At 41.6% G+C, this 20,325-nt stretch overlaps 1 protein-coding gene across 1 annotated transcript in view; it reads left to right on the top strand.

Moving 5' to 3' along the window:
- Positions 1-18,212: 18,212 nt before the first annotated feature.
- LOC134059568 (fucolectin-like) overlaps positions 18,213-20,325 on the top strand; it is a 2,636-nt gene continuing 523 nt past the window's right edge. Inside the window, exons 1-3 of the mRNA XM_062516012.1 lie at positions 18,213-18,300; positions 18,790-19,081; positions 19,390-19,538. Of these exons, the coding sequence (XP_062371996.1) occupies positions 18,213-18,300; positions 18,790-19,081; positions 19,390-19,538 (529 nt within the window). The remainder of the gene's footprint in view (positions 18,301-18,789; positions 19,082-19,389; positions 19,539-20,325) is intronic.

The following is a 20,325-nucleotide window of genomic DNA, read 5'->3' as shown; positions in this document are numbered from 1 at the left end:
GTAAAGACCATTTTTATTTCCTTCTTTCCTTCTGTCTGTTTCATGCCTATTCAAAGCACCCTGACTGACCAATATAATATCCATTTTTATATTCATGTCTTTTGAAATGAAACATATCATTGGTGAGCTTTGTATCTTGACAAAAGAAAATAAATTGCTGTGATTTTAAAGATTACGAGGTTGTTTCCTATATGTATCTCAAATTATAGGGAATGTTCATTAGAGCAGATGCCATTTTGTAGCCAGCACATCACTTTAAGGAGCAGAGACAGGTGACCTCAACATCCCTGACTCACCTGAACAGGTTAGAGTTTAACAGGACCCACACTGACAGGTAAAGACCATTTTTAATTCCTTCTTTCCTTCTGTCTGTTTCATGCCTATTCAAAGCACCCTGACTGACCAATATAATATCCATTTTTATATTCATGTCTTTTGAAATGAAACATATCATTGGTGAGCTTTGTATCTTGACAAAAGAAAATAAATTGCTGTGATTTTAAAGATTACGAGGTTGTTTCCTATATGTATCTCAAATTATAGGGAATGTTCATTAGAGCAGATGCCATTTTGTAGCCAGCACATCACTTTAAGGAGCAGAGACAGGAGACCTCAACATCCCTGACTCACCTGAACAGAACGTCAGCTTATCTCACCTGAACAGAACATCAGCTTATCTCACCCCATCAGTTTAACAGGACACACACTCACAGGTAAAGACAATTATCATTTCCTTCTTTTTTCTTCGTTTCCTGCTTATTTAAATTACCCTGACTGACCAATATAATATCTATTCTACTGTATATTCATGTATTTTGAAATGAAACACATCGTTGGTGAATTCTGTATCTTGACAAAAGAAATGAAAGACATTACTGTGGTTATGAAGATGTGAAGGCCAACCGACCATTTAAAACAATACACAGTGATAAGTGGAGTAATGTGCACGAGTTATAAATCTCAGTGCTGAGTGATATACAGATTCAGAGTCTACAGAGTACAGAGAGAATGACTGCGACACTGTCTTTGAGGTATGTCTATAAAACACATCCCCATCATCTAAAATAGGCAAAAAGGTAGATACAAATGACTGGTGGCTGCATCGGACAAGAGTTCAGACACTCTTAACATACAGAAACCTAAGTGCATAGATTTGTGTAGTAAAGCTGCATTTGACTACAGTATGTGGCTTTGTAAAAGGATTTGGTGTCAAGATTAGGCAAAATGGACAGAGATTCAAGGTGACCTCTGACAAACAAATAGGGCAACACTTTATTTTAGGGAACACATGTTAGTCATTAAATACATAAGTAGTACGTATTAGTGCTGAATAAACTCTGTGTTAAGTATCATTACACATGTATTAGGTCATTGTTCAGCTATTTCTTATGCTTGAATAGTTTATTAATCTTAAATTAGTATGCAAGTTGAAGAAATCTCTGTATGGTCTTAACCTCCTGAGACCCTGCGTCCTCATATGAGGACATTACATTTAGGCTCTGCTTTACCTTGTGCTTACTTTTTCTGAATAAAAACCTGTTGTCCATATATGTGGACACTTCATTTTACCCTCTAGTGTTATCAGACACACAATACAATGTTTTGGGAAAAAGCAATATGGCGTCGAAATCCACCTCCACGCTTTACCGGCATACGCGTGAGAACTATCGTCATGGTAACGTGCCAGTGAACGTTATGACATTTTTTTTTTTTTGTATATGTTTGTGAACAGTTGTAGTATGATATGGCATCAAGTTTCCCCCATTTCGATCATTGCAAACAGACCAGCACGTGTTTAACTTTCATGTCCTCATACGAGGACATCGGGACTGAAATGTACGCATAATTTCATTTTTAGGCTACATATTACATTGAAAATTGTCGTTCATTGGCCATATCAAACTACTGTAAAGCAATAATGGAAGTCAAAGTGTGGACATAGACATAATAGAGTAGCCTGAATAAATAAATCCATTGAAGGAATTACAAAAATAAATAAATAAACAAATAAGAAACAAATAGAGCAGAACTGTTAAGCTTCAATTGATTGTGGATAGACTTCTCTCCACATGGGTGTGACCCATACGTACAACTAACATTTACAAATAAACACTAAACTTAACCAAATTAATAACAGGACATTTCTGTTCAATAAAAACAAACTGTTTTCTTAATAGTTGAATCTTAGGCACTTGGAGTACACACATGAATATTCACATTCTTTCTGGATTGGCAATCTCATTGTATTTTAGGGTAATAGAGACCCAATGTCCTCATACGAGGACATCGTTTTTCTCAAAAACTACTTGATGTACAGAGGTGAAATTTTTTTTGTATGTTTATGAAGCCCTACTAAGCCAAAATAATTGAGTGAAATGAAAAATGCATTCAAATTTACATCCAGGGTCTCAGGAGGTTAAACAATCTGGAAGAAACTGGTATATGACCTTTTAAATGATCATTTGAAACAAAACAACTTTGACAGGAGTTTACTTAACGCTGGAGAGGAGACCCTTGCGCAGGGGGAACCCAGGCCATTGAGAGTAGAGGGCCTTGGTTTCTGGGCCCAGCACCGAGATGTCGGTCCACGGAGAACGTTGTCCCTCCCTCACCCATGGACATAACACGGATGAGAACCAGATCTGCCACTGTAGCTATTCTACCTTCATAGCATCCCTCTTGCTGGTGCCTGGAGGTGCTGCTGAAGAAGTGATGTTGTGGATGGCTGGCCGCTCTGCTCGACGTCGCTGCCTTCCTCTGCTCCATTGGACTGGGATACATCGGTGTCCGCCGTTACGGGAGGCTGAGCAGCGAGGGGTCTTGGACACCTGGTGAAGGCACACTCCTCCCCTCCTTGAGATTAGCCTGGCTAGCGCCTACCACTTCTCAATGATACATGGTCTGGCAACCAAATGTTAATTTTCTTGTATTTGAAAGAAATGCCCAGATCCGTTCATTGGGCGCCACGGATGTCTATCAAATGCGTCTCTGTGCATACTTGAGATGGCAATGGCGACATTGCTTTGCAGCAGAGGGCGGCCTGGACAGGGTGCTGGAGTTACAGTGTAATTGGCCGGCTGGCTAGAGATACTTTCTGAACAGAAATAGCTGCCCATACGTGTAAGTACTGAAGTGGTGAATGCCGAGAATCACTGCCAACAGTTAACTGCGGGTAACACAATGGTGGATGAGGGAGGTGCTGAAGTATGCTATAACCTGTTCACCTCGTTCTCCTTCTTGAGCCAGGACCACACCGAGGCGATTCCCATATCGTTAGCATCTGTGTTTAGGATGAGGGGTTGTTGAGGGTGTCTGGAACCTCAGACAGCATGTTCCTGAATGATCGAGGCATCGCAGCAGCTGGCCCTCGTGCCTCAGCTGGTGCAGTGGGCTGGCTATCGTGGTGATGTTCTGGACATAGCGCCTGTAATAGGATGCTAACCCAGTGAAGCTCCGAGGCTCTGTCACATTTGGGGGGGAACAGGCCAGTTTCTTACTGTTTCTACACTCGCAACCCCCATGGCCCAGGAGCCCAGTCTCTATCCTGAACAGGTGGCATGGTGTAGCCTACATGGCCTTGCTGATGCTTATTAAGCCTTTTGCAGCTGTGGAGGCAAATTTCTTCCAGAGTTTGTGCAGTCTCCACAGAGGGTGGTGTGCCACAAACGTGTGGCTTCAGATGTGGCATTGCTTCACCCGGCAGTGGGAGAGTGATGATGTCTGTGTCCAGGCGTTGTTGTGGCCATGCCACATCCGACATAGCCCCCCACCTGCTTAACAAGTCCAGACCACGGATGCACTGGTCAGCCAGAATTGATGTTGGTCCGTTCTCATTGACCCACACTAGCATCACTTTCTTTTCCTCAGTTCAGCCTACTGTACACTCCAGTGACTGTGGCAATGTGTGCTCTTGTTTCTTCCCAACTCGACACATTCTGGTAGCACCGGTCCAAACCAGCCAAAACCTCTCAATACTTTACAATACTCTTAAAAAATGTGTTATGCTTGGTCCTTAATTACATCTTGATTAATATGTTAACGCTGACAGTCCTATTATTTATACATCTCCCTCCGTCATTCTAATTGTGCTATTATATGTGACAGGGAAATCCGAACCTAAAGAGTCTTTTGACTGCTTAAGTCTGGTTGCATGATGATGCCAGTAACAGGGATAGTAGGTTGCAAGGGGTAGGGAAAAGGGCAAAAACTGACAGTTAAACAGTGTCATAGCTGAGTCCAGGGTGCAGTTCTTTTGGTTTGAATGTTGTTTACATGACATAGAGTATTATAGCCACACAAAGGCATACTCAGAAAGCAGACCAGACATGCAAATGTTTGTTTTGGAATATTTACACAACTTTTTCCACAATATCTGTCCTTATTTTCTTCACCAATGCACTATTACTTTCATATGATTGTAATTTATCATTATTAGTCATTAACCCTCAATAGCATTAGAATGACACCCGGAAATGGGAAAAACAGTACTTGAAAACATGATCAGGTATTTGTACATACTGTATAATAAAATGTCAGGAACTGATTTATTCTGCCATGCATATTTGGTTTGAATATTGTTATGATCACATGGAGCCATGGTAAAACAGGTCTCAAATGAACAAGCAATGCCACTACAACGTGCAATATACAGGGATGTCCCTAGTCCCCAGCACATAGCCTGCCTCTAAATAAGTGTCTCCACAGACATCTCACAGTCCATGCCACTATCACAGCCCATGTCACTAACTAACACCAAGAAAAAAGTCAAATTGTTTGTGTATTGTACGTATACGCCTCAAAAGACGTGAATTTACTTCTCAGAAAAGCTGGCTTGTATTGATTATTTGTCATAGTCATTTGTTTCTAGATTGGGCAAAGTAAACGTTTTTGATGTATTAATTAAGTGTTAAATATTTGACCCATACACTAAAGTGCTCCAAGTGTGTTTTGAGGAATTGTTGGCTAAAAGTACATTTTCTCCTTAGTTCCCTTTTTCAAAGATGCAGAGGATTTTTATCATAAGCATCCTCCTGACAGCCTGTTGTGTTGCCCCTGAAGGTAAATATTATGTGAAATGATGTCAATTATTTTATTTTTTTTATTACAGTTTTTCACAGTTGCTCAGACCTGAATTTAAATTGTTAAAACTACTTGTTCACAACTAGAGATGCACCGATAGCATTTTTTTTTTTTTTTCAAACCGAGTAATTTGCATTTGTGTACTTGCTGATATGGAGTATCGATACCAATGTTTCTACCACAAATTAACTAGGCTACCATAAAAATAGAACAAGTTGTGATTTTCTTCTTTGTACTGGTTGTTACAATACACCTAAAATAAATATAAATAATAATGAGCATCAATCTGTGCTATCATCTTTTTCATCCACTTCACTTGCAAAAAGGCATTCTATCAGTGCATGATTGAAGGCCCTATTTTTGTGACGCAAAAACCTGGCGGAAAGCATATGATCATCAATGTTCATTCCTATTGTAGACTTGAGTTTTTCACCAGGCGCTTCTCTGTTCTATTCCATATCGGTCAAGACGCCACAGTATAGGGTTTCTCCTCCCGCAAGGGTGAGCTGTTAGGAAACAAATAACAAATCAACCCACCCCTGTTAGGAGGGGTGCAATCAGCCCCTACCAGTGTTTGGAAGAACACAGTTTAAAAGAATGGCGTTAGGTTAAGTATTTTTTTCAGTGACGGGATAATCTAACTAATTACTTTTTCAGTCGTTACAATGCCATTAACGTTACTGGATATTAAATACGGTGCGTTTCTATTCATTGGTTGAATAATCAGTGTAATCCGAAAGCGCTCCTGGCGCACAGCTAGTGAAGAGGTGGGTTAATAACGAGGTAAGCAATTAACATTGGCCAAGGCAGAGTCATGTTTCAGAGCCAGTGTTTTTACACACACACACACACACACACACACACACACACACACACACACACACATCAGCTAAACAGAGATTCAGTGAAGCAGCAGAGATGGCAAATCAGGAGCAATCCGATAAAAAAAAGTTGGCTATCATCAGCCTAAACTCAATCTTTTGAGATTCAACACCAGTCTGGGGAGTCTGCAGAAATTACATGACTTGTCATTAAAATAATAGATGAAGTATTACTGAATAAACATATTTTAGAACAATAGTGGCAAAAGCATTTGTCAGCAACAGTGTTGGGGAGTAACGAGATACATGTAATTGCGTTACGTAATTTAATTACAAAATAAATGTAACAGTAATACATTACAGTTAGTGCAGAAAAGCGTGCAATCCAATTATACATCTGAATATTGTCAGCAAAACCTTGCAAAGAATATTGTATGTAAAAATAACTATTTCCCTCCACAGCCATAGTTTGATACGGGATCTTCTGATAGGCTCTATCACGTCTACAGCGCCATCAGCGTCACATGTCTGCCTGTGCATGCAGCGATCTGAATTTTAGCTTGCCAGCAATGTAAACGTGTGTGTCTGTAGCAATATCTCATAGAAATGCATTTCATAGCTGGACATTTAACATTTCTTATATGTCACGGAAAAGGGCATTTTACTGATTTTACAGTACAATTTGGCTTGAAGTCTGACCTTGTGGTGGTTATCATTATATTATCCTCATTTTTAATTCATGTATTAAAAAGGGGCTCAATATAGCCTGTGAATGCCCATGCTGCCTTGCCTTGCTGAGCTTGTACCGAACTGCTCGGCAGCCTGGAGACCAAGGCCGAAATCTTTGCATGGATTTGGGGACTATATATACAGTATCATTAAAAAATCTGAAAAGAAATCAAAAAGTAATTAGTTATGTCACTCAGATAAAGTAATTCAAATAGTTACACTACTATTACATTTTAAAAGGGTAACTTGTAACTGTAACACATTACATTTCTAAAGTAACCTTCCCAACACTGGTCAGCAACCCGTCAGCGGACCAGAGAACCAATGAGCAAAACACCAGTGGGCCACCAGATCTGGACTTGGCAGAAAAAGACTGACTCAGACTTAAGGAAGTTTGCTATTAAATTAAACCATCTCACTGATGGGAGCAAGCCGCGACTCCTGTAAAACTCCCACTATTTCATTCCGACTTTGGACATTTTTGTCATCGACTGTGAAATGTCTGTTGGTGTAAGGTCACCATCAGATACAGGAAGTTTGTCTTCCTAACTTACTTGCTAGGTTAGACTGTGTATAGTCTATTTGTTCGTCTCTAATCTGTTTTACAACTGTTGGTTTGAATTTTTTCTGTCACGCTCTCAGCATCTGAACCAGAGCTCACTTGTTTTACTGGCGATGGCAACGCTTACCGAGGAACAGTTTCCGTGACACTATCGGGGAAGAGTTGTCAGATGTGGTCTGCCCAGACTCCACATCAGGGATGGGCAACTTTCATGACTAAGAGGGCCACATTTTTTTATCATCACCATCAGAGGGCCAAATGTGGCCGCGCACTTCCGCACATCTGATGCTGATGCAAAATAATTCTGAATAAGAACGAAATATGTCAATTTTCATGCTCAAATGCATTTTTTACATAGACTCCCTTACAACAAATACAAATATTTTACAGCCAGTGATAAGTATTATTTTCAGTGCAAAGGGCTCACATAAATCACCATTCAATGATGGCACAGAATTGAAAAACAATGGCCCATCATGAAGTGCAACAAGCCTCATATTCAATGCATTTATGCTCCCACTCCATTTCTAAGCATTTATAGACATTCCCTAACATCCATAATGAGAGTAGGCCTACAGATGTAACATGTAACATCCATCACATCTGTACTCTCATCCAACGCCAAAAAGTAAGCTACAGTAGGCCTACTTGCAATCATGCATGATTTGTCTCAGCTCCCCCCCTCGACATTCAGAATGTCAACAATTATGCGCGTCACCGTGCGTCGGGACAAATATACCGTTTCGAAGTTTTTACCTCCACTACGCACCCAAACAATTTCGCCATCTGATATAGCTTCTTTGCTTTGGCAAGCTCAAGCGAAACAGCAAAAGACGGATTCCTGTGTAGTTCTGGCAATTAGTCGCTATTGTTAGTGTAGGCTAGCCTACTTTTGATTTGAGGTCGGCTACGACAGCGGCCGAGAAGCTCCGTGTGTGTAGGGCAGGCTACTTCTGATAACTTTTCGCAAGGTGTTGTAGTGGCGACTGAAGTTTAAATCTTTCATGGCTGATATAGTTTCTAGCAAAACTTGACATGGGTTTGCCTTACCATTCTATGAACAGACACTGCTTCCGATTTTGACTGAAAGGTAGCCTACGGTTTTCTAAATGAGTTTTCTACTTTTCTTCTAATGTGTGCACTGTTTTCCCTCAGCGATTGTAAAGGTCCGAGGGCCCGAGATGGTTTGCATAGGAGGCGCTATCTATCGGCGAACAGTATAATTACAATGACGGTGCGGTAAAAAAAAAAAACACGCATTTTTAATCACAGTAAAAATGATCATCCGCGGGCCGCACTGAGTGAGGAGGCGGGCCGCATGTGGCCCGCGGGCCGCCAGTTGCCCATCCCTGCTCCACATGATCACATTAATCCTCCAGAAAAGGACCCATCCAAGTAAGACCTGTTTGGAGCTACACTTTACTGTTACTGCTTACTTTCCAGGATTCAGTGTACACTATATTGGCAAAAGTATTTTTTTACCTGCCTTGACTCACATATGACCCTCAGTCACATCCCATTCTAAATCCATAGGGTTTAAAATGACGTTGGTCCACCCTTTGCAGCTATAACGGCTTCCACTCTTCTAGGCTTTCCACAAGGTTTAGGAGAGTGTTTATGAGATATTTTGGGATTATTTCAGAAGCGCATTTGTGAGGTCACACACTGAGGTTGGACGAGGAGACTGGCTCTCTGTCTCCGCTCTAATTCATCCCGATGGTTCTCTATTGAATTGAGGTCAGCACTGTTATCCATGTTTTTATGGACCTTACTTTGTGTGCTGGTGCACAGTCATGTTGGAACAGGAAGGGGCCATCCCCAAACTGTTCCCACAAAGTTGGGAACATGGAATTGTCCAACATCTCTTGGTTAATGCTGTAGCATTCAGAGTTCCTTTCACTGGTTCCTTTCAAAGGGACCAAGTCCAGCTCGGGATGGCCCCTTCCTGTTCCAACATGACTGTGCACCAGTGCACAACAAAGCAAGGTCCATAAAGACATGGATGACAGAGTTTGATGTGGATGAACTTGACTGGCCTGCACAGAGTCCTGACCTCAACCCAAAAGAAGACCTTTGGGATGAATTAGAGAGGAGACTGAAGAGCCAGTCTTCTTGTCCAACACCAGTGTGTGACTTCACAAATGTGCTTCTGAAAGAATGGTTTAAACATCCAATAAACACACTCTTAAACCTTGTGAAAAGCGTTGAAGCAGAGTTGAAGCTGCTAGAGCTGCAAAGGGTAGACCAACGGCATATTAAACCCTATGGATTAAGAATGGGATGTGACTGAAATTGTGAAATTCTGAATATGTGAGTCAAGGCAGGTGAGCAAATACTTGGTTACTTTAGAAGTATTCATTCTAAATAGACAATATGAGTTATTGTGCTTTCTTAGAGGCCTTGAAGGAAACTACTGCAGAAATCCTGACGGTGAGGATGGTCCCTGGTGCTACACTACAGACCCTGCAACTAAGTGGGAGCTCTGCAAGGTGCCGAGGTGTCGAAATCAAACTGGTCAGTGTAACACCAGTCATTGGGCATAACACAGGCCATTTCAACAGTATGTAGACTTGATAACCATTACAACTGTTAGTTCTGATTCTTGAAAAACACACAGTCAACAAGTGTAGGCACAGTCAGTGCCGGTTCAGACCTCCATGGGGCCCTATAGGCAAAATCCTGCTAAGGGGCCCTCCTTACTACCTGAATTCTGAGGGCCAAAATATAACCATTTAAAAAAAAAATATATATATATATATATATATATTTTTTTTTTTTTTTTTTTTTTTTCCCCTCTCAAGTAAAACTTTCAGGGTAATGGCCTTTTAATGGCCTTTTGTTGTGCCCAGGCCCATAGGCCTTCCAGATTATAAGTGTAAAATGGGCAGGGCTCGAAGAACTCCAGCCAATTGGACTGTCGTTCTGTAACCCCCTGCACGTCACCCTCTCGTGCATAATCTCAAACCTTGTGATTCAGTCAGAGCAAATGGCAAAATGAAACCAACTACCGCCTATGTCCGCCCTCTTACGTGTATAGGCCTATGTCATTTATATTCATTTGTATACAAACTAAGACGGCGGACTCGTACAGAGACGTAAACGTAAATGAGCTATTGTACCAAAAATGACATTTTACTGTCACTCGAAGAGCTGTAAACAGTGTTGTCAGGCAGTGGTGAGAGGACACAACCCTGGGGTGAGCCAGTGGACATGCATCTGATTTCAGAGAATCTCTTGTGGACCAGCACCCTCTGTGTTCTTTGGGTGAGAAAATCTGTGATCCAGAGAATTAGCTGATGATCCAAGTTGAAACAGTTCATGAGTCGGGCAAAATAATGTAGGTTTTCTACTGTAGGTGTTCATGGATGGCATTCAACATGTATATTTTGGAATCATCCACCCCTCTTTTTGCACGATATGCAAACTGAAGAGGATCCATCTTTGAAGCTTTAGTGTTCATAATATGAGCTTTCACAATCCTCTCAAAGGCCTTCATGACAAGGGAGGGCAATGGGTCTTAGATCATGTATTAAAGGGATAATCCGGAGTGAAATGCACTTTAGATCAAATTTTCGGACTATTGGGAGTACATACGTTGAGTTGACACCAAAATCATGTCATTCGGATGTATTTTGAGAAAGTTCGAGTTCACCGTTTTTAGCCAAAACTCGTTAGCCTGGAAGTGACCGGGGCAGGTCCTTTCGCCACTACAAAACGCTATTTTTATACCTCTTCTACTGTTCCAAACAACACTACAGTTACGTGGTAGTGAGTAGAGGGTTCCTAAAGCCAAACCGAAGTATCCTCACGTCTTTATGTGGTCGGATAGAGAGTCCAGAATGAATTTAATCGAGTCAGTACCTTTCCGGAAATGTTAGTAAAGTGTTGTTGAAGCGTTGCGCAGCTGCCGCAGCGACATTTCCGGAAGGTACTGACTCGATTAAATTCATTCTGTACTCTCTATCCGACCACATAAAGACGTGGGGATACTTCGGTTTGGCTTTAGGGACCCTCTACTCACTACCACGTAAGTGTAGTGTTGTTTGGAACAGTAGAAGAGGTATAAAAATAGCGTTTTGTAGTGGCGAAAGGACCTGCCCCGGTCACTTACAGGCTAACGAGTTTTGGCTAAAAACGGTGAACTCAAACTTTCTCAAAATACATCCGAATGACATGATTTTGGTGTCAACTCAACGTATGTACTCCCAATAGTCCGAAAAATTGATCTAAAGTGCATTTCACTCCGGATTATCCCTTTAAGATAGTATATCGACTTTCATTCATAAAAAATGAACTCAATTGGAATTATTCAAGCCCAATTTATAACCTTATATTAAGGCTGGGTATTGAAATGGTCAGTTTGACTAAATGGCGCCCTCTTTGGCAACCACAATTGAACTTCAATGGCTCTGCAATATAATATCTGACATCACAAGCAGGCTTTGTTCTAATTCGCCCATTTTTTAGTGGCTATTTCTAAGTTCAAGATTTTCATCTGTTCATGTTCATCATAGCTCTTTGTTCATGCACAACCTCATGAAAACCAAGACAAAAATGGTTTCCATTCTATGTCTCCTAAACATTAAACATTCCACCACAGACTCTACCGTAACAAAGATAGGGTCACTCGGGGTCAAGCTACTGATGTTATCCCCCAACTGAGACTGGTGATCTTTCTCTAACCTGGTGTTAAAAGAGTTAAAGCTCATTGGGGAGGGATTCATCACTGCTGCCAGCCACACACACAGGTCTAAGGTCACACACAGTGTTGACTGCTGCCATTGTCTTAATACCCTGCCAGGCCTCCAGGAGGTTACCTTGTGTGAATTTCTCTTCGATCTGACTTTTCTACGCTGCTTTAGCTTTTTTGATTGATGGCCTGCTTCACCTCTCTGTTCACTTGTTTCTTCTCCAACATAGAGCCAGTCTAGAACAGTTGTTTATTTTTGTTCAGTATAGCCTGAAGTTCTTTAGTGACCCAGGGCGTATTATTGTCGAATTTGTCAGCTTATTATTATTGTTACTACACTACTATACTGTTACTATACTATGCAACGTTTTTCAGCTAATCAATTCGTTCCCTACTGTTATATATGATTAAATTAGTCATTATCGGTTGAACGGTGTTTTTTTCGGCCGTCCTAGTGGTCTGTAGCGATAGAACCACACTTGCAACTTCAGGAGACCTCGGGCACGCACCCATGCTCTACTCCAGGAAGTGTCATGTAAAGTCTCATGAAAAGTCACGTCAGACTGACCGATTGAGGAGTTTCGTTAAAAGTATACGCTAAAGCTGTAGGGGAAGCTCTGCAGAGACATATGCAAGCATAAAACGAGCGAAAACTAAAAGTGAAAGCGAAACCGGCGATGAAATCGCCAATCCTGCATAGTATACCTTTAAGTCAAATCAGGTTATCAAAAAGGTAAACAAAACAAATAAACCTCAAATATAGCCTCATCTACTAACATTTTGTGCATTTAAATAAGCAAATTGTGTCACCCTCCATCTATGCTGAGTGTAAGATAACGTTTTGACTACATTCTAGAAAATGTAGTAACAGGAAAACCAACAACTCTCCAATCCACTGAATCCAACCATGCCTCCGACTTGGCTCTTGATGGAGATCCAGACACCTTCGCTCTCAGCCAGGTGTCCAAGACTCCCACCTGGAGGGTGGACCTGGAGAGGGTTTACAGGGTGGACAAAGTGAGCATCACCAACAGGCCAGACTGCTGCCCAGAGAAGCTCAATGGGGCTCAGATCCACATTGGCAGCTCTAGTAGTGGGAATCCCAGGTGATTTTTTAAGTTTAACTGCAGTTGGCAAAATACTTAGAATGATCATTTGTTTAAGGTTAATGTTGTTTAAAGGGATAGTTCAGATTTTAAGACACGAAGTTGTATGGGTTCCCTGTCAGCAACGTAGTGCATCAGCACTGACTTACCCCCGACAGCGTCCTGTGAGCCGAGATCCAGCCGGTTTTTGATCGTTTTTGATGCCGGACTATTTTCTTCAGCAAGTTTCTGGGGTCACGAAAGTAAAGTGTTTTTCTTCTCAAAACCATATGCGTTCAACAGAGTGATATATTTGCACCACAAAAACGTTGTCCAGCTGTCAGTAGCGCGCAGTGATAGGAATCGCGAAAAATAAGTAAGTGATAACGAGGTTTGAATTTTTCCTGGACAACGTTTTTGTGGTGCAAATATATCACTCTGGTGAACGCATATGGTTTTGAGAAGAAAAACACTTTACTTTCGTGACCCCAGAAACTTGCCGGACTACTTTCTTCAGCATCAAAAACGATCTAAAACCGGCTGGATCTCGGCTCACAGGACGCTGTCGGGGGTAAGTCAGTGCTGATGCACTACGTTGCTGACAGGGAACCCATACAACTTCGTGTCTTAAAATCCGAACTATCCCTTTAGCAGCTAGTATTAATCTATCAATATGATGAATATATATTATTTCCTTGCATCAAATGTTTGTTAATCAACTTCACATTTGTATAATTATGACCGCCGCTAGCATAGCTAGCGAAGCGGTCATATAGTTGTTGTCAAAGTTTTTTTTTTTTTTTTTCCGTCATCGGTTCTGAATTTTTGGTCAACGATTCCCGGGACACCGTAACACCGGGGCACATGAAACTTGGTGGGCATGTAGCCCCAGTAGACCAAAAATTGCAGTTTTTCCTACATAACTACCTGAACCGTGGCACCGAGGATGACACATTTTTTATGGTATGTTGGTCTCAAGAGCTCGGATCAACTTAGCTTATAACCAGTCATTTGTGAATTGCACCCCCATGGTAAAAATTGAAAATGTAATGTAATATTGCTTTAATTGCCCCTATCTTCAGATGAGATGCTATGAACTGCACCAAATTTCATGTGTATGATTAACCTGACACCCTCTGGGAGTATGCCAAGTTTTGTGGACTTTCATCCATGGGGGGCTATAATAAATGTATTTATGTGTGCATTTAGTGAATGGTCCCTCAACGTGGCTGCTCTACACTGAAGCCTAGAATGGCCCCATGGCCCCATGTAGCTGTGTCACTGGCACCCCCGTGGCTACCCTGTGCTTACCAAATAAAACAATTATGTATTTATTACGATTTTATATGAGAACGTCAAAAGCAGAACTAATGCAACCACGTTCAAACACTGCAGCCTGCTGCCACTGGTGTGTGGCGCTGGCGCTGCTCAGTGAATGATAGATCAGACCAGAGAGAAGAAGACAAACGAAGAAGATGGAGTTGTGATTTCTCAGTTCCGAATGGCGGCCATATTGGAATTTTCTTTACTGTCGCTAGTTTCACACTACTTGATTTCTCATGTTGCAGTAAGCTAAACGATTTCATCTCTTACGTGACTTGTTGTTCTTGCACGTAACTGTGTAACCGTCTGACTGATAAAGAAGTTGTTAAATGTCTTTACGTTTAGAAACATAATCAAGCAAACTCATCCAAGCAGATGCGAATAGCCTACAATGTCAGTACTCAAACCACCAGTAGCAGGCTTAGGACTAGGTAAGTAAAACATCTCTTCTCTATATCTCTACTATTTTCATTTTAAAAACTGTATGTAAAGCGTAATTCTAGCCAACACCTGTTTCCAAAATGTATTTATAGAGTCTGTACATGTGGTCCCTAGCTTGGTTTGCCCGAAAATTAAGTGGAAATATCCTTTAGAAGTGTTTACTTTAGGCGCTAGTTAGCATGTAACAGCATCTGAATTAATGAACTGGCATGGTGCATTTATACCTGACGATCTCTTTCAAGTAATTTAAATAAAAAACGGACTTCATGGTTAGTATTTATGGAGTCTGTACATGTGGTCCCTAGCTTGGTTTGTCTGAAAATTAAGTGGAAATATCCTTTAGTAGTGTTTGTACTCTAGGCGCCAGTTAGCATGTAACAGCATGTGAATGAATGAACTGGCCACTAGCATGGTGCATTTATACCTGACGATCTCTTTCAAGTTATTTGAATAAAAAACTGACATCATGGTTAGTATTTATAGAGTCTGTACATGTGGTCCCTTGCTTGGTTTGTCTGAAAATTAAGTGGAAATATCCTTTAGAAGTGTTTGTACTTTAGGCGCTAGTTAGCGTGCCAGGTGTCATACCATTGCAGTAATCATCTCACTAAACACGTCTTTTCATATCCAATCTGTTCAACAGAGTTTGCCAGTCAGACCACTACACCTTTGCCAGCACCACCACCCAGCAAGCTTCATCAACTCCAGCCATGCCGGTAAATACAGTGCCTATTGACAGCCTACACCCCCCTGTTCAAATGCCAGTAGCTTTGTCCATTGTTAAATCCCCGTTGTTCTTAAATGTGTTATTGTGTTTCGGAAAGGTATTGCATTACATTACTCTTCACCTTTTGCTTTTGTAGCAGAAAACATGTTGATGGTAGTGAAAAGGTAGTAAATTCAGCTCAATTTTTTTTGTATGAACCCTGCCATTGCAGTAATCATCTCACTAAATACGCCTTTTCATTTCTAATCTGTTCAGAGTTTACCAATCAGACCTACACCTCTGTCAAATTCGCTCACAACGCTGCCAGTAACACCCCAGCAAGGTAGAACTGCATTTTCATTAATCTGGCACCAATATCAAGGGAGAAACAAGCCATGAATGTCTGTCACAACTTCTTTGCATCTTTACTTTCCTTACATCTGAAGAGTGTGTTACATATATCATTATTAAAAATAATTTTAATAAATTGTTTAAGCATGTACAATAAATAAAGCATGTAAATGAGCATGTAAAATAAATAAACAAAAGCAAGTAAAATAAATAAATAAACAAAATGTATTGAACCTAATACTATGTGTGGTGAGTCTGTGTGATAGTTGCTGAGGATAAATGTTTTTATATTGGAGTATTAAATTACAGAATACATTTATAGGTTTCTCATCAGCAGGCACTGTCTTCACCTTAGTAAATTTGCTAACTTTGGTAATTCCTGTAAATAATTGTAAATCGTTCTGATTGAGGGCAAATGGAAAGTGTTATAATGTATTATTGCTATTTTAGTGCATCATTTTCATTATTATGGCCATAAATAAGGCCAATTAGAAGCTGGTGGGTAGTAAGCGGCAAAAGGGTGGCCCTTTAAGGCACGTTTAGACTTGCTGTCGACAACGCGTTCGTGTACGCATCATGGCTGCCTCGCGTATTTTGCGGTCGTTTGGTGCGTCGGTCGTGCACGTCGTCGCAAGCGAACACGACGCGTCCGCGAGATGCAATACTGACAAGAAAGTAGGGGGCGATCATTGCCAAAACAAAGTGACTGCAAGATGCATTATCGACATCAAAGCTGGGGGCAATCATGAGAGTAAACAATGGCACATGGCCATATCCACATCTGATATTAGGCTACTAGTCTCCCCCTGGTGAAGACCTCCAGTAAGGTGCATAATGCTGCAGCGAGTCTGTACACAGGACACAGCAGGTCACACACGGGCGCATACGCTTACGCTTGGTCTAACGGCAAGTATAATCCCAGCCTTATCTGGAGCCGCTTCTGAGCCGCCGGTGGACAGCCAGAGAACTGATGAGCAAAACTCCAGCGGGCCACTGGTGGTTACCGCCGTTGGACCGCCAACTCTGCCGCTGGTTTGTAACAGTAACTTTAGCATTGCCCATTAAATGATTGCAAAATATTTATTGAGGTGAGTTTAACAAGTGTAATTTCATTGGCATATAATTCAGGCCTATAGTAGATGGCTAAATGGCTACAGTAGAAGGATACACGAAAAGCCCAAACTACCAAAATCTTCATATTTTATTACCACAGTTTCTATCTATAGGCCTCTCTTATTTGGTATACTGACTAGACATTATTGAACAAACATAGGCTATTCATCTGTATTTCAGTATCTCAGTAGGTTAAAGTATTTTTTAGATACCTCCCTGAAATTACTTTTTGCAGGTTGTGATGTCTTCTATACGTTCTGACGTTACTGTTAAAATGGCGTAACTGTTAAATTCCAATATAGTGAGTAGGCTATTGGCAAAACCGATTGGCATTTTTATGTTGAGCCGGCAGGGGGCTCAGTTTAAAAAGTAACTAAGCTCGCACACACACATCAACAGATTCACACGCACAGATAAACACACTTCCACAGATTCCACACACACACACACACACATGCACATTCACACACACAGACAGACACACACACATCTTTATACAAGCAAACTCACACATGCACACACTCATATACACATGAGCTGCAAGAGTAGGAGATATACATACAGTATATTGCACAAATCGGAGATAAGGCAGGTTTAGACTTGCTGCAGACAACGCGTTCGTGTTCGTATCATGACTGCCTCGCGTATTTTGCGGTCGTTTGGTGCGTCGGTCGTGCACGTCGTCGCAAGCGAACATGACGCGTCCGCGAGATGCAATACTGATACGAAAGTAGGGGGCGATCACTACAAAAAAAGGTGACTGCAAGATGCATTATCGACATCGAAGCTGGGGGCAATCATGAGAGTAAACAATGGCACATGGCCACATCCACATCTGATGTTACTATTCTCCCCCTAGTGAAGACCTCCAGTAGGGTGCGTAATGCTGCAGCGAGTCTGTACACCGGACACAGCAGGTCGCACACGGGCGCATATGCTTACGGTTGGTCTAACAGCAAGTATAATCCCAGCCATACAGGAAAGTTGACGAGCGTAATTCGTTTTGGAGAGAATGTGCAGAACTGAGCGGCGGTCATATTGTGTACCGCTATGCGGTGCATCTAGTTTTTATTATTATTCCTAGTGTTCTTGCATTAATGAATAGAATCGTCTTTGTGTCTTAGTTTGAAAACGTTGTCCTACAGTACATTTTCTATATGTTTACTCTCCATTCTCCTCTCACCTTCATTTGGGTCTCTCTCTCTCTCTCTCTCTCTCTCTCTGTCTCTCTCATCATCCTCCTCTGTTTACCAGGTGTGCTGTGGTCTCAGCGGTTGCAGTAGGGGAGACCTACACCTATAGCTGTTATGGGATGGAGGGGCGCTATGTCAGCATTTTCATTCCTGGGGAGGGGAAACAGCTGGCCTTGGCTGAAGTGCAGGTGTTTGGAAAACCTGCAGGTCAGTCTTCACACAAATGAAAGACATTGCTGCCTTTAGACACAACAATGTTTGCTTGCACTTCCTTAAAGCCACCCACATTTAATTTTATACTACACGAATCTGCTGCTTTTTCCTACACAGTGTCCATAGTGATTGACAACTTCGAGTTGCTTAAAGCAGTTTGATGTAGATCTTTTCCTTTAAAACAATGGCTTGGAATTCATTTAGATGCTAAACTTACAATATAGAGAATGGAGTCTCTGACAATGACTCTGATGTGTGCATGGTCTAGATTGTAATGTTGTCATGGGAGAAGGACCCTATTTTGCCGGTTTTAGACAAATTGAGTTGCCCGTTTGTACTAAAGAAGTGTCAACTATATGTGGGAAATGACCATAAGGGGAATTTCTACATAGTGCTACTGTACTTTAAAAGTTGTTTTACCAGCTGTGTTATATACAGTAGGGTGTATCTCTCTTTACCTGCTCTCTCTCTCTCCTGCTGCAGAGAACCTGGCCCTGGGTAAAGAAGCCAAACAGTCCTCTTTCTTCTCTTACGACAACCGATATTCGTTCGCACCGATGGCTGTAGACGGCAGCCGTGCCAACTCAGACTTCCCTTTGTGTTCTGGTACGAATGGCCTTGACCACCCCTGGTGGTTGGTGGACCTGTTGGAGGACTACATCGTGACCACGGTCACCATCACCAGCCGGGATGATTGCTGCGAACACCTCCTCATCAATGCTGAAATCCACGTTAGCAGTTCTCCAGAGATCGACACATACAGCAACAACTCCTTGTGAGTCATTGTCGTTTGACTACTACAGTAGATCTTTCAAGCAAATGTCCTGGCCTAGGAGCTGACCTATTGCTTGTGGGATTCTTAATGTAAGGCGATGATAGACATATTTTCAACATGTATCATCATGTCAACGCAAGACAGACATAAGTTATTTGATTATTGTTCTCAAAGAGACACGAATACAGAAGTGACGTTCACCCTATTACGAGTTGATAAACCACTAAAATGATTTTGGAAACATTATTTTAAGGTACAAAAACTCTTTAGCGTTGCTTTAAAGCTTTCTCCTTTATTACTTTATACAGATGTGTGGTCATGGAGGATGGAATTCCACGTGGAGCGACGAACACATATGTATGTCCAGACATGACTGGTCGTTATGTTGCCGTCCTTCAACGTGGACAAGGGGCATATGTCTTCTTGTGTGAAGTGGAGGTGACTGGTGTGCCTGCAGGTAATACTGCTGCTAGAGCTTTAGACTTCAGAAATAGAAGCAACCCAGCTAACACATAACGTTGCAGCAAAGTCCTTTTATGCAAGTCCCTCTGTTCTGTGTCCATATTGCAACACATTTTGGGTACTTACGAGGCACCTATTTCAGACAGAGCTATGCATGCGCAAGGCTTCACGACATGAACATTGCTACGGCGGCGAGATCAAAACACATGATTGGTACAGTGTGTTCACAACACATCGCTGGCACGATGTATTCACCTGTCGACTTTTGGCCGAATGGTCAAATAACCATTCCAATGACTCCAAAGCACATTAGTTAAGGCAAATTAAGCTAATAGTTCACCTTAAAAATCGAACTGCTACGGCTTTCTATGGAGGATTTTTTGAGTGTTGTGTCTCCTCATAAGAAAGTCTAGTCTTAGCTACGTTGTCAGAAAGTTACCTTCTGGTCACATCTTTGTGGCTTCTGCAATGTTGTTACGGAGAATGTTGTCACTTGCTACCACAAGACCGTGACATAGCCTACTGTAGTAGTAGGCTGGTCAACTGAATACATTGGCAGTTGGTACCAAGAATAATGTTTGCACAATGTCATGCCATGGCACTCTCAACCTTTTCATTCGGTGTCATGCGTAAGGATCCCAAAACGTTGCAACCTGGTTGCTTGATAAGCTGCTACTGTACTAACGTTGCCATCACAGTCTTAACATGGAGATATGCATTTACTTTTACAATATTGTTCTTTTGGCCCCATCCTATCTTTTCCAAACCCATCCATGCCTATG

Source organism: Sardina pilchardus, chromosome 16 (genome assembly GCF_963854185.1).
Source record: "Sardina pilchardus chromosome 16, fSarPil1.1, whole genome shotgun sequence".
In the NCBI taxonomy this organism is placed as follows: Eukaryota; Metazoa; Chordata; class Actinopteri; order Clupeiformes; family Clupeidae; genus Sardina; species Sardina pilchardus.
The sequence above is the reverse complement of the archived record's forward strand: the minus strand, read 5'-3'. Positions and strand labels throughout refer to the sequence as shown.